The sequence below is a fragment of the Leptosomus discolor genome, chromosome 1, assembly GCF_034619465.1.
Source record: "Leptosomus discolor isolate bLepDis1 chromosome 1, bLepDis1.hap2, whole genome shotgun sequence".
Lineage (NCBI taxonomy): Eukaryota > Metazoa > Chordata > Aves > Leptosomiformes > Leptosomidae > Leptosomus > Leptosomus discolor.
Window position 1 is genome coordinate 194,403,772 of NC_141391.1, and position 14,623 is coordinate 194,418,394.

Consider the following 14,623-nt stretch of genomic DNA (forward strand, 5'->3'; position numbering starts at 1 on the left):
GCTCTGAAATGCAGCTGCAGAAAAGATTCCAAGAGACCTCAGCGCATCCCTGGAGTCTCTGAAGAGGCACAGAACTGTTCTTAAATTACTTACAAACTACATCAGAAAAGAAAGCTCTAGACAGGAATTCATTTTCTTGGTAGGCAAGTGCTCTGTAATCAAGAAGTGCAGTAAGTGAAATGCAGTAGCTCTTAAAGGTCACCCCTGCTGTACCTGATGCAGCCTGTAGAAGCACGGCTACAAGTTAGCCACATCTCCTTACCAGAAGGCAAAGCAATTTTTTTTTTTTTCTCCTGAAATCGGAGAAGAGAATCAGGAGCCTTGTGAGCTTGTGTTCACAATATGTCAGATGCACTTGGCAATTTGTCCCCTGCAGCAGGTTGTCACACGCACAGCCACACTTTTGTCTGCTGCAACCTTCTGCTCACCTGCATTTTCGCTGGTTTCCAAAAGCAATTTCTAGGAGCAGAGAGACAAGACTGAATTTTGCTGCTGGCCGGAAACCCAGGTTTAATTCTGGCTTGATGTCAAAGAGGACAGTTATGGGAGCAGCAGAGCTGACCCTTGTTCTGTCATGTACATGCTACTGACAACACTAGAACAGATCGCTGGCTTCCGTCTCCCCATCCCCAGTAGTACGGTTGCTTTTACTGGTCACGCAGATACTAGTAACTAGGACCAGAGGTAGTTTCTGGATCTGATGGCAAGCAGTACAGCAGAATGCACATCTGCACAAAGAACTCTCTCTCTCCTGCCAATACAATATAAATTGGGTAAAGGTGGCCCTACCCATACCATCTATTAGGAACTGTTTACACCATTCTGTTCCCAAAAACACACTCATTAATCTGGGTGAGTACTAGCTAGCATTACCCAAATCCATGTCAGGAAGTGTGACAACAAATTAAACACCATGAACAGTCACAGAACAGTGCCTGAGCTCATGCTACTGCCCTACTTAAGTCTGCTAGCATCAGTATGTTAGCACAGCTGGCTGAGAGACCAGAGGTGAGAGAAGGACAAGATGCATCCTTCTGTTGAAGTGAAGCCACTAAGCTTCAATGTACCCTAGGTGGGTATCTCTCACTTTGAGCCTGTCATTTCTGGTTATCAGGGACAGAAAAGTATGGTCCAGACAGGTAGGGCCAGTGTGAGGGATGGACCCTTTGGTTACACAGCACGAAGCTTGGAGCAGCAGTAGAAATACTTGTTCAATAAGCAACTCTCATCTAAACAGTATGAACAGAGAGCAGAGGAACAGCCTGTTGTTTACAGGCAGCAAAGGCCAGAGAAGTTCAAAAGTGACTGTTAAGGAAAAGTCTCAATGAAGAACTGAGACCTCCTAAATGATATAAAAAGATGGGAATGAAAGCCATGACATTCAGTAAGTAAGGTCTACACCTCCTGGAAAAACATTCAGCACCAAATCCATCTCCATCCACCCTATCAAACAAAACCGTAATGCAACTAGGTGTGTTGCATCTTGTACATGCTTGAACTAAGGCAAGGAAGGACGTCCTCTGTGCAGAGATACAAATGTACTAACAGTCTCTCAAGTATATGAATATTGGCACCTGAATGAGATATAGACAAATCTCTCAAAACTTTTTTTTTTTTTGAATAGGTAAGTGGTTTGTTGAATCACTACTGAGTTCTAGAGACCAAGTGTAACCAGCATTTTTTGTTGCAATGACACTCTAAAACCTCAGAGTTTTAAATTTAAAGTTGGAGCTACACAAACTGAGAACAGTGCTAACAGTGCAGTATAACACTTAGAGAGGGCAACATTGTTTAAGAAAGGTCAAAATGACAACACCTATTGTATGGCTAAAAAACTACTGGTAGATATAAAATCGCACAAAATTAAGCCCCAAACCTGTATTTTTTGAAATTGTTAATTGCCAAGTTACTAAAAATATAACCACTAATAATTCTGTATGCCCAGTTACAAAATTAATTTCAAACTTGAGACACTCATAACTACAGTCTAAAGGCAAATAAAGAAAAAACAGCCCCGCATTTTATTTATTAGAAACTACTGCTTCCTTCTTTGCAAACGCAAGGGGAAGCTTTTGCCTGTGATATTGCACAGAACACATACCACTACAGGATGTTCATCGTTTTCTTCCTCTTTTCAGTTAACCACAAATATCAAGCACAGTTTTACAGAAAGGAGACTATTTGGATGTCTTGTGTATATTTAGTGTCACAAGCCAAGTGATGTTTCTATTTGCTTTGGCTGACTGAGGGGGAGTAAAGGAAAAAAATGTCTGCTTACAAAGAATGACCACATCTTAGCTGTGCTCTGAGAGAGCTGTCACATGGTTAAAGGAGCAGGAAATAACTTTGAGCAGTTCACTCAAAGCAGGACTAAGCAATTCTGTGGTTTCCTATCTGAGCCTGTAGAGTTGCTGAAGCCGTATCTTCCAGTATACAGTTTCTTAATATAGCAGCTTACAAACTGGAGAGTCTGGTCCTGCCTGGAGAAGCAGCAGTGGAGGGTGGAGCACTGCAAGAAGACTGAGCAATATCATACTCTGGTTTTCGCTTCCCCCTCTTCTCCACCAAAAATTCTCTTTTCTATAGCAACATTAACAATGACTTTGGGCCAGTGAAGATGAAATAGGAGAGAAATGTCTAATGGCCACATCTCAGGCAGAAGAGCACTCCATGTATGCAGCAGCAACAGCTGGCTGGCATAGAGACTGTCTCCTCTCCTCGCCTCTTCCCTTGTGCAATGCTCTGTTGAGTTAGAAGGACACAAGCCATGTCTATCCCAGCCCTGGGTATGGGTAGGACTACATGTCTGACGAGACACAAAGGTCATCACTGAGAACAAAGCACTTGTGGAACTGACAAGTAGGTGGATAAGGGAGTGGAAGAAAGAATAGTGAGGAGAAGAGACACTTCTACCTGGAGATCTTTGTGCAGATTATGGATGCAGGGGCTGAAGGGAGAAAGGAGGATCCTGGAAGCACTTGAGGTACAAGACGGACAGACAAAATAAGGGGAGGAAACCTTTTGTTCAGACAGAAGGACAGAAAACTTGTGGAAAAAAAGAGCGTGTGTCTTAAGAGGGTGCAAGGAGACCCTGATGAAAGCTGAGACACAAGATTCAGAGGACAGAGGTCATTCTGCAGGACTTTAAAACAAAGCAGCAGGATGGAGATTACAAAAGAAATAGCAGTTAAATTAATTCCTAAGATATCATTACCAACTTTACAGTAGTCTGCTGTATAAAAATCTTATTGCTTTATTTTCTACATAGAAATTAGGATTCTTTTTAAGTCAATAAATTACTGCTTCTGTTATAAAATGTACTAAGAAGGTTGTAGAACATCTCTTACTTCTCTTTATCCCTAACATAGAAAGATATTAATGCAACAAATCAATACTCATTTCTTTTCTTATCCACAAATCACAAACAGATAAATAAATCAAGGCTGTCACCTTGAAGAGGGAGAAACCATTAACAATTTTGTGCCAAATTCCCAAATTCAAATATTATTGTTGTTCTTCAGCCTAGACAGCAAGACAAGTACTAGGCCTTGTTACTTAATACTCAGAGAATGTTATTTAGGAATTCATATTTTAACTTAACCTTTGTTGTAAACAATCTCACCAAGTGCTGGCTAGCTTTCGGGAAAACCATCATCAATAACATCTGAAGCAAATGCATTTTTTAAGTGTTTGCAATCTTAGAGGCAAGAGTTATCTTTCCATAATTAAAAGTTTAAACAATGAAGTACAGTTTTCTTAGATTTTCAAAGATGAGAAAGCCACATTTTCTTTCATTAGGTCGGTGTTTCTTAAATTGCAGGCACAGCACCCCTGTGTACAACGTATGCTTGGTAAGCACAGATATGTTCCTATACAACTATACCACTCTGATGCTGCATAGTGGCTAATTAACAAGGAGCAATAAAGGTAAAATAACACATTCACTCTGAAGGGAAATGAGATTAATGCAGGGGAATTCTGAATTACACATAAAGTTCTGAAGGGGAAAATGGTGTGTGAAACCATTTGTAGAAACAGAAACACTTACGACCCTGATTAGCAAGTCTTAATACGATCTTTCAGCTGTAAGCTAGACACACTGGAGAACTGGAAAACGCATTAACACTGTTTCTCAGAAAACTTTAAAAGAGCTGCCTTAGAGTAAGGATTTTAAGGACAGCCAAATAAACAGTACAGGGAAAACAGTCTCACCAAGGTGGGGATGTGTGTTTAAAAGCAAGTGCCTAAGGTGAGCTGCAATCTGCAAATCTGCCAGTATGTCGTAGAGCTCTGCGGCAACAGCTTCCTTGTCAGCAATGATCTTCTCCACAGAATATTAAGTCTACAGGAACTGAGTAATTCATTTAATGAACTTCTTCCAGAATCACATATTCTTAACACCAGCATTCTAATTTGAGATGCCTAAAGTGTCATTCATTGCATAAACACAAAGAGGTGTCAGGAAACCTGTCTACCTTTAACTCACGGGTAGCTGAAAATACGCTACTGAATCTGAAGAATTAACCAAGTGAGCAGCTTTCTAAGAAAATGTCCCTATGATTGTTTGCATTACATCTCTTCTTCCATTTGGCCCTTCTAGTATACTGCTCCCGTCGTGAAGATCACAGCTCACTTCAGGATCTTTGAATTGAACTGCGACCGTCCCTGGAGGTGACGCACACCAACTGTGCCCATTTTACTGGTTAACCAGGCATAAACAACATGTCTGGAAGCCACAGAAGTCAGCACGGTGGCGTACCCAAGCAAATACCTTGAGAAACAAAACTATCTCTTACAGCATCTGAGTCACGTCTCGGTAGAGTGGGCTGTTTAAAAGCACCCATGAAGTTACACTTCTAGATCCACTAAATTCACTTCATACGATTTGCTGTTACAAGGAAAACAAACTGGCCAATAAAAAAAAAAAAAAATCCCTCTGTGCCCAAGCAACTCATAACGCCAAACTTTCTTGAAGAAATTGTACCCTAACCTACCAATAAGCCACTCTGTCTAGTGCCCATGACATTTTTGTTACTTCCTATATTTTTTTATCTAGGTATTAGGTCATGAAACCACAAGTCTCCTGCACTAATACTAGGGTTTATTTCTGTACTACAAATATTCCTCAAGAGACGAGCCTAAGAAACACACTTACTGGAAGAGAGGACACCATAGATCTTACCACACAGCTTTAAGAGAACAGCAAACTTTATCTGACAAACTGAGCACTTAAAAGCTCAAACCACTGCAGACAGCTCTGCCTATAAAATGTCAATGAAAGAATCAAGTCTTAGAAATACCTAAAGGGTGGGGGTCAAGAAGATGGGGCCAGGCTCTTTTCAGCGGTGCCCAGTGACAGGACAAGGGGCAATGGGCACAAACTGGAGCACAGGAAGTTCTGCCTGAACACAAGGAAAAATTTCTTTACTCTGAGGGTGACAGAGCACTGGAACAGGCTGCCCAGGGAGGTTGTGGAGTCTCCTTCTCTGGAGGTACTCAAAACCCGCCTGGATGCAGTCCTGTGCAACCTGCTGTAGGTGAACCTGCTCTGGCAGGGGGGTTGGACTAGATGATCTCCAGAGGTCCTTTCCAACCCCCACCATTCCGTGATTTTTGTCATGCTGGTTAATGAAGTACTGCAAAGTTCCTAGATGACACTCATTCATCATATGCAAACCACTTCAACCCTTCACTCCACCTATTCCAGCACTGAGCTAGGAGCTGCCAGCGGCAGTTGCTGCCATTGCTGGCAACTGCAGCCACTACCCACCAATAACAGCAGTAAACAAGTTCTCAATTTCGGCACTACTAGAGACACTAGCAGTAGAGCAGTAAGTCACAAGAAGCTCCACAGAAAAGACAGGAAAGTTTTTTCAGGCAGAAGCACCTGAACTCCTCCGAAAGAGAGTTACGCTCTAAAGTTAGAACATTCTCCATTATCACCTTTTTACACTGAAATTGCATGGTATAAAATGGATCATCTTACATGCTCCACTTGCTACAAACTGGGCTTACACTAAACCTTTGAGAACCCCAGAAGAAATATTCACAGAGGAAACATTCTAGTGGTAACAGCTTCAAACAAATATTTATTATCAGATAATACAGAGAAATCACAGCAATTCTCCATTAAAGGAAGAAAAAAGTAGAGCCTTTCCATTTACATATTTGCATGAAATAGTAAACTCAGTCTTTATCTTCTAACAAGAAACCACCTCTTCCTTAGGTGTTCTCCTAAACAAGTGATATTTGGACATCTTGGTGGATATCTTGTAGTTAACACATGACTGTTCGTCTGAATCCTACATTAAAACTTTGCGCTCTTCTGAGTTCCTCGACCTGATTCTTAGCTGTGAAGAGGTGGTAAGTTACAACACAACAGCTTGTGACTACAAATCGTTTTCATCCTGTGGCATCTGTACACTACAGGATTCCAGAGCACATTATCAGAAGCATGAGTAGTATACTTGACCAGCCAGTTAACCAGAGATGCAGAGAGACCTATGGCACTTGACTACCTCCAAAACAGAAAAGATCTACAAAGTAGCTCAGAAGAGACTGCAAGAGCGCTGAAGCCTTAATAGATTGAGGTACTTGTTCCAGGTCTACATTACTAGATCACCTTCTGTTTGGAAACACGTAACACTTCATAACAGAGAAATACAGTGACTGAAATCTGCTGTAGGACGCCCCTCGCATGTCAAGACACAAATTTATGTGTCTAGCACATGAGCTACAAGCAAGGTCAGGAGATGCAACCACTACAGACACCGAAGCAAAGACAGAAATTCAGCTGATAAGTCTAAGTTTCTGTCTTAAGGTAAACTGAACAGGAGATGTAGATAACAGATGTCTACTGACAGTGATGGGATTTTAACACCTAAATTTCTGTCTCTTAGTCCTGAACCAAATCCCACACTTTGCAAATTGATGCTTTGTGTCAAATACATACAACTACGAGATGCAATGCCTTGTAGAGCATTCACATGTGGTCTCAAAACATTTCTCATCCATGGGCGAATAATCTGTTTACAGCATAGTTTACTACCTTAGCCTAATAGCAAGCTGTTAGGAAAATAAACGATAAATAACCCTACTACAGATACATGGAGGCAGTTCGAGCACAGTGGCCAAGCCACTTGCTCTGAAGAGTCTGATCTGACCCATTCCTGTGAAAATCAGTTTTATAGGCACAGCTTTGGCTCAGAGGAACTGTCAAAAGCCAAAGTCATTCCCTCTAGAAGGGAAGATTATTGCTGACAAGTTGTTTAGGGAAGCGACTCCAGTGGATACTAGTGAGGCATCTGAAGATGTTACGTGTCTTTTGATAGGACAGACCCCAAAAGAAATCCATACATAATTCTCAATATTCTTCTGTTCCACAAGACCCTATCCTTTACACCTTATCTTCTGCCTCTGCATCTCATTTAAAAACACATGCGAAGATGAGATCACCACCACTGAACTGACGACTCGTTTCTTCCTATCTGTTCAAGAGATAACTCCTTTTCAAGCTACAATCTCAACCTTTTCTGGATGCAGCATAAACTCAAACTGAAGAGTCACAACATTCTTCAACTACACCAAGTTGCCCATTACTCAGACCTGTAGTCCACCTTCAAGTCTTAGTTCCTGCTATTTTCATATGCACAAGTAATCTTACAAGTCCTTTCTTGATAAAACATTTCATTCTTATCAATTAAGAGTTATAACTGCCATTCAGGCTTTTATTTTGTTTTTTCTCAACTATTACGGTAATTTGTCCTTTGGCTCCGACATACAATCTTATTCTGGTCACACGCACTTTGAAAGCAGTCAAAACAGTTTTCTTAGTTCACTGCTGTGTTCCTTCTCTTGTTGCATTCTTTACCAGTTCCTGTTTACCACGTCAACCATGGCAAGTTCTTACAAATAACAACCTATTCCTAGCCTTACTCATTATGCCTTATCCAAGTGTCGAGTCCCACTTCTAAGAAGTATAAAATATCCATACTCCATTACCTACTTCTAATGTTATCAAGTACACACTTCTCATGTTTTCTTTCCTAAGGTCTCACACATATAAAATTATTTCTGCAGAATAAACTAGTTTTTCATCAGTGACATTACTGACCAATAATAATCACGCAAATTATAAAACTACCTTCTTTATTAAAAATTATTAATGGGATACCTAACATTTGCTTTTCCTTATAAAACTCATTCCTTGGGGCAAAATTAAAGTGACTGATTTCTAACAAGCAGACTTAAGGAAAAACTTCCAAGCTTGCATAAACACAATAATATTTCACTAATATGCACAAAAGTAAACTCATAGCTCACCTTAGCATAAGTTTACATTGACTTTTATTTCTATATTATCACCAAAAAAATTTAAAATTTTCCACATATAGTGAATTTTACACATGACCTAGATAACAAATGTCATGTACCTGAATAAAAACTAGTTACATGCCTAAGCAACAACGAAAGTGCTAAAGGGCTATCTTACCTTACGCTGGGTAACAATTACAAGTAGTTCTACACATGGATTCTTATTTCAACCAAATTAACTATAGCTGCAGCTTTAACTATTAGCCAGTGGCTTTGTTTTGAAATCCTGATCTGTCATGGGCAAAGCTACTTTAACTGCTTATTGATTCAGATATGCATTTTACAGCTCAGCAAACGGGGAAAAAAGGAGGAGTAAAAAACAAGTAACCTTCTGTATGTACATTTGCCTACTAGTCAATGAGATTCCCAAAATATCAGCAGTAGTCCAGAGAATGGTATCAGCCTCAGCAACACACATAGAGTGACGGTTCTTCACCACTTCCCCAATTCCCAGGTAATTTGTGTGTTTACCAGTCACCATTACTTAAGATGCCATTGAAATTATGTCACTATCGGAGTTCATTAGGTCGCAAGTACTCAATCAAAATTAAGGTACTTGATAAATTCCTTTGTTTTTCCATAGAACAAAAGTTAAGTAGTTGAATCCTCAATGTTATTTCAAAGTAGTTGCCTTGTTATCAGTCAAAAACAGAGCCAAAGAGAAGACTGTTGAAATAAATCAGGTCCAGAGTGCTTTCTTAACCCAGCCCCTCAGGACTGATACCAGCACTATGCCCTTCATAAGAATATTACAAATTATTACTACAAGAAGAGTATCTAGGATCATAGTTTAATATCTCAACTGTTCCTCTGGCGTTCATTTCATTAGTGATCTAAACACAAGGTCAAGTCAAACATAACTTAAAATTATGTCGATATGGCAGATGCACATCCCATCCAGTAGCATAGCCATGCCTCACACTGACAGAAGCACCACCTGTAGCAGCCAGGTAGCACAGACAATTCAGCTGATGGGAAAGCAACTGTGTAGCATCCTACAAAACTCACAAGATTCTCCTTTCTTAAAAAGTAGCATTTACAGTGTGAAGTTTCACTAATGAATAATTCAAAGATAGATAGTAAGAGATCAAATATCATGTACATTACAGCGAAAAGGCATTTATCAGCATAGCATGCCAACATTGAATCAAGCTAGAAGGTCAAGAGTATAAAGAGTACTATCGGGCTCTGACAGACAGACATTGTGGATTCAAGTTAGACAGCCGAAGCTGTTACCATCTCCAGGTGCCCGTTCCACTTCTGAAAGACACTGCCCTCCAAGGGACAGAGATGTTCAATCTATTCATGAATTAGTTCCTGAACTGGCACCATTTTTGGCTATGCCACAGTAAGCCAAAATAGCCTGGTTAAATATCTCTAGAGCTTCAACACTCAAGTCCTCAAGACTGAGGAGAGACCCTCAATTAGAGCAAGATAAGCCTGTGCTTAACCTAGAAAGCATATAGAGCTGGGGGAAAAGGGAAGAAAATGGGCCACAATCAGAAGAATCTCAATTTGTAGTTTCACAAAAAATGCAAGTCATGTCTATGAAGCTATCAACCTGTCACAAATTGCGTGACACCCTGATACTGTGAAGCTATTTACCTCCAAAGTCTGCTTTCACCATGCTATTTATGGAGAAAAGTTGAGAACTTGAGTAGGTGAGTGTTACAGCTGAGCGTAAGAAAACCAGAAAGTGTGTTCACTTGACAAGAAAATCCAAGTTGTAGAAAAACAAACTGGAAATCAACTTACACACAAATTCATGCACTGTTTTTTAAATTTAGAGAAAAGTTCTGTTGTTTGTGGGTTTTTTTTTCCAAAGGAGCAAAAAATACGAAATGTGTGCCTGAAAGTAGTTCAATCAATTGAAGGTGTTTTTTACAAATTATTACTTTTCAAAAAACCATGCTTTACGGTCACACCTTCTGACCCATTTAACTTAGTTACTGTGACAGCATCTTATTTAACTCACCCCAATGTAAATATCACCCACTTCCTGCTCAGTTACTGCATCTTACGTTTTCCTTGCAACAATCAGTTTGATCAACAATACCATTTCAAAGTCCAAAGACTTATGTGGAACCACTATGACTGCACGGATATCCTGCTTTAAATCAAAATTGTAAGCTCATGGAATACTCTTCATAGCGTCACAGCAAGATGCACAGAGCCTACCATCAGTATGCTAGGTGCTGGACACCAAGCATCAGAAGACAGGCAGGTAACAATTTTCAACGGCTTCCAAATGGTCAGAGTTTTCTTTTTTTTTTTTTTTTTTAAAAAAAAGCAGCATTTTGTTTATTTTTTTAAAAAATACGATTTTTCTAAAGCTGCTTCTCTTCTAAAGAAAGTGGTCAACTTTTGAAGCCTTCAAGTAGTTCTTTAATACAGATAAGTACAGTTTCAACACAGTTTTATATTAACACACAAAAAGGTATTCCGACAATGAAGAACTTGCTGATATACCTGGTAACACATTTACTACAAGGCGTTTTTTTTAACCATTGCGTTGCCTTTTTGATATGTATTTATATAGATAAACAGCAAAATCCTCCTTCCAGTCTCATTTGAGTAGATGAATCTGTTGTTTAGACTAGGAGAAGCACAGACTAAATCCAAGGCAGGCCTAGCACTGATAGGAGCCTTCCTACAACTTCGTCAACACTGCTTTGTTGTACCGCAGGTGCACCTGGGGCTCGTCCCAGCCTCGTCAAGCAACTGAACTCTTGCCACCGAGCCCCGGGGCTTCTCCCTTGCCGACCAGGTCCCCCTGCAGAGCGCGGGGCAGCTGCAGGGCAGGGGCGAGTCCCACCGGCCGCCGCCCGGCAGCTCAATGCCGACGGACAGGGCAGCGCGGAACGTCGGAGCACACACCGGCGCTCGAAGCCGTCTCGGAGCCGCCCAGGGGCGCACGGCTCCAGCCGCAGCCGGCACGGCGGAGTGGGCGAGGCCGGGCCCGGCACTCGGGGCAGGCAGCCCCGCCGGGCCGGGCCGGGCCGGCCGAGGGGGCCCCGCCACTCGCGCAGCGGGCTGCGGCCGCCGCCATTCATTGCCCCCCAGCACCCCAACTCCGCTCCCACCGGCTCGGGGTGCTGCGGGCGAGGCGAGCAGGGAGCGAGGCCTGCGGAGGCCGCCCCCCTCCCGGGCGTCGGGACGGGGCAGCGGAGCGGGCTGAAACTTGCACTGCCCTCAACTTCCCGGCGCCGCGGCCGGCCTGTCCCCCCGTACCCCCTGCCTGCTCCGGACCCCGGCCCTCCGCGCCCGCGGTGGCGACGGGCTCGGGGTCCCCGACGCCTGAGCGCCGCGGGCCGCCCCCTCCCTCCCTCCCTCCCTCCGCTCCCCACCGCCGCGGGCCGGGACTCACCACGCATTTCTTGCCGAGGAAGCCGAAGAGGCTCTCGTTCTCCTGTGGGGTGAGCAGCAGGGAGCCCACATTGGTGACCCGCCGCGGCTGCGGGGGCTGCTGCTGCGGGTTGCCGCTCATGGCCGGGGCCGGCCCGGCGCTGCCCTCGCCGCCCTGCGACTGTTGGCGCCCGCGGCCCCCTCCTCCTCCTCCTCCTCCTCCTCCGCTGCTGCCGCCGCGGCCTCACAGGAGCCGCATCGCGGAGCCTCCCTCTCGGGGCTGGGGAAGGAGGGAGGTGGAGAGGGGCGGCGGGGCCTCGGCCAGCTGCCGGCGGCCCGGGGAGGGTGGCAGCCGCGCCGGTGCCGCTCCGCGCCGGCGGCCGATCGCTCCCGCCCCTCCGAGAGGCGCTAAACTTCCAACTCCGGCCCGGCTCCGGCGGCCGCACGATCCAACATGGCAGCGGGGGCGGGCGAGACCACAGCGCGCCGCAGCCAGAGGGGAGGCCGCCGAGCGCGCTGCCGCCGCGACCATGCGCCGTGCGGAGGGGGGAGGGGGGGGGGCGCCGCCTTCCGCTCCCGCCCCGCCGGGCCGGGCCCCGCCGCGCCTCGGCCGCTCGCTGGCGGGCGCCGCCGCCCGCGCCCTCCCCCTCAGTACCTGCCAGGCCGGCCTGGCGGCTGCTGGGCGGAGGCGGGGAGCAGGGGAAGAGAAAGAGGAAGAAGAAGAGGAAGGAGCGGTCGCCGCCGTCCCCGCCGCCTCTTGGCTCAGATTGGGGCCCGGCGGGCTGCGGCCGCACGGCGGGGACGGGGCGTGAGGGAGAGCGGGGCCGGGGGCGCCGCGGGCGCCGGGTTGTGGAGCCGTGCCGGCCGGGGGCGGGGAGGCCGGGTCTGGGGGGGGCGGTCACGCGGAGCGCGAAGGGGTCCCGAAATCCATTAAACGGCACCGTGGCCTGAACTGGAGCTCGTTAGCGAGCGAGTGCGCGGGGAGGCCAGGGCTCACGTAGGGGGCTCGGGGCCCGCGGAGCGAGGCTGTGTGGGAAGCCCTGACATTTTTCGTGAAACCCGGTATAATTTGGAACTCGGAAGCCTTTTCCCCTTTTGTGACAGCAAGGACAATGTTACTCCACGGGCTGCCGTACAGATTGCCGGGTCGGTGGTGGCGTTCCCCGCCGCGATGCGGAGGCCGGGCGGGCTGGTGCGTCCCCGGGTGCGGAGGGGCGCAGCCCGCGGGGGGCGGGCGGGGGGTCGGCCATCGCGCCAGGCTGCTTCAGTGCGAGGTGAAATGCCTCAAAATAGCATAGGGACTTGGGTCTCTCCAGGGCAACCCGCTGAGGAGAAATCACGTATGCGATCAGCAGCCTTCGTCGGCTAGATCCCTCCTCCTCTCGCCTTTCTCCGTGTGACAGCAACCAGCTGGGATGGAGGTTGAGGACCTTTCAAAGCCTGAAGATCCAGAGCACAGCTGCCTTATGCCCAGCTGGGCTTTCTGCTGCACGAAAGAAATGCTCATGCTTCTCACTTGCAAAGGTGAAAAACAGATGTCAAAGCGAGCACCTTGCTAGTTTTCCACAGTGTTTTTTAGGTGAAGGTGTTGTTTTTTATATATAATCAAAGGATATAATTATCTTCTGATAAATTCATTGTCCATCTGGAAGGTGCTAAAGCAACACCACCCCCCCCACCACCCCCCCCCATGATTTACTTTGTTTGTATTGCAGGAAAGAACTGAAGAAGCACAAGAGGAAAGGAACTAGAGAAGCACAGGAGGAAAACCTGTGAACACAAGTCTTTGTATGAAGCTGTACTGGCTTCATATCTCCCAAAAGATCAGGCAGGAACAGATGGCAACCCCTTCTGCTCTGCTTACAGGCCCTTTTCCCTGTACTTAAGAGCCTGTAACTGTGTCCAAAAGTGTAAGAAAGGGAGAACATGGTGGAAAATCCTGAGCTTCCAGCAGAGAAAGAGTTTAAAATATATGTATATACAGGACTCCTTAATCTGCAGATCTTGCAGGAGTGGCTTGGGCCTTTGCTGTAAAGAAAAACCAGTAGGAATCGATGCTTTCAAAGTACTTTTCAGCAATCCCAGGCTCTTCGGTTTTCATTCCTTTCTTGTGTAAGTATGTGCGTATTTTAGTGGAAGGGGAAGTATTTTGGCTGAAGAATATGGGCAACATTTCGCTTGTCGAAAATGTGCATAGAAAGATAAAATACATGGAAGCACTCTACAAGACACCTGGTATTTTGTTGTCTTTTTATTTCGTAAAATAAAAATTATTTTATAGCCAAAGCCATTTCAAGGAGATTTACATCCATCTGTTGGTGGTCACAGTGTAAATAGCTGGAAGTATAAGACATCTTCAGTGGGTTACATGCTGCTGCTGTCCTCACCTCTCTGACCACTTGTGTTCCTTGTTTTTTTTTCTCATTTCTGTTAACTTTTACTGTTTGTTCCTTATTGTGTAGGTCCTGTCATTCAAAGAGAGTTCTGGGTGTTACAGGTGATACGTTTTACTTCATGTTGTTCTCAGACCAGCTGGCTGGTAGCTATTCGTAAAGGCCCTTTAACCTTCAGGCTCTATTGTTAGGATTTTGTTTGCTTTTTTAATAGGGGTAGGCAGGAAAGGGAAGAAAAAGAGGACTATTTTCAGACCCTGTGTTTCATTAATTATGCAAAAGCTGTTTCTGTTTTTATATCATGGCAAAGCATCGAGTCCTGAAGGGAAATGGAAATACCAGTATCTTGTGACAAGTCCAGGGGACCCACTGAAAACTACATTTTTGCCTTTGATATTTATGTTTGCAGTAATATCAGCAAAGAGCCACTATTCCTACATAAAACATCCAAATTCAAGCAAAATTCTCTAAAGGAAAGTCACCAGCTAGAATTTCCCGTCTGTATTCTGAAG

The 14,623-nt window shown here is 44.9% G+C and overlaps 1 protein-coding gene across 2 annotated transcripts in view; it reads right to left on the reverse strand.

The window, feature by feature from the left end:
- WASL (WASP like actin nucleation promoting factor) overlaps nt 1–11,860 on the reverse strand; it is a 49,762-nt gene extending 37,902 nt beyond the window's left edge. For both annotated transcript variants that reach the window (XM_086473452.1, XM_086473460.1), the window contains exon 1: nt 11,741–11,860. In XM_086473452.1, the coding sequence (XP_086329578.1) occupies nt 11,741–11,860 (120 nt within the window). The remainder of the gene's footprint in view (nt 1–11,740) is intronic.
- Between the last annotated feature and the right edge of the window lie 2,763 nt (nt 11,861–14,623).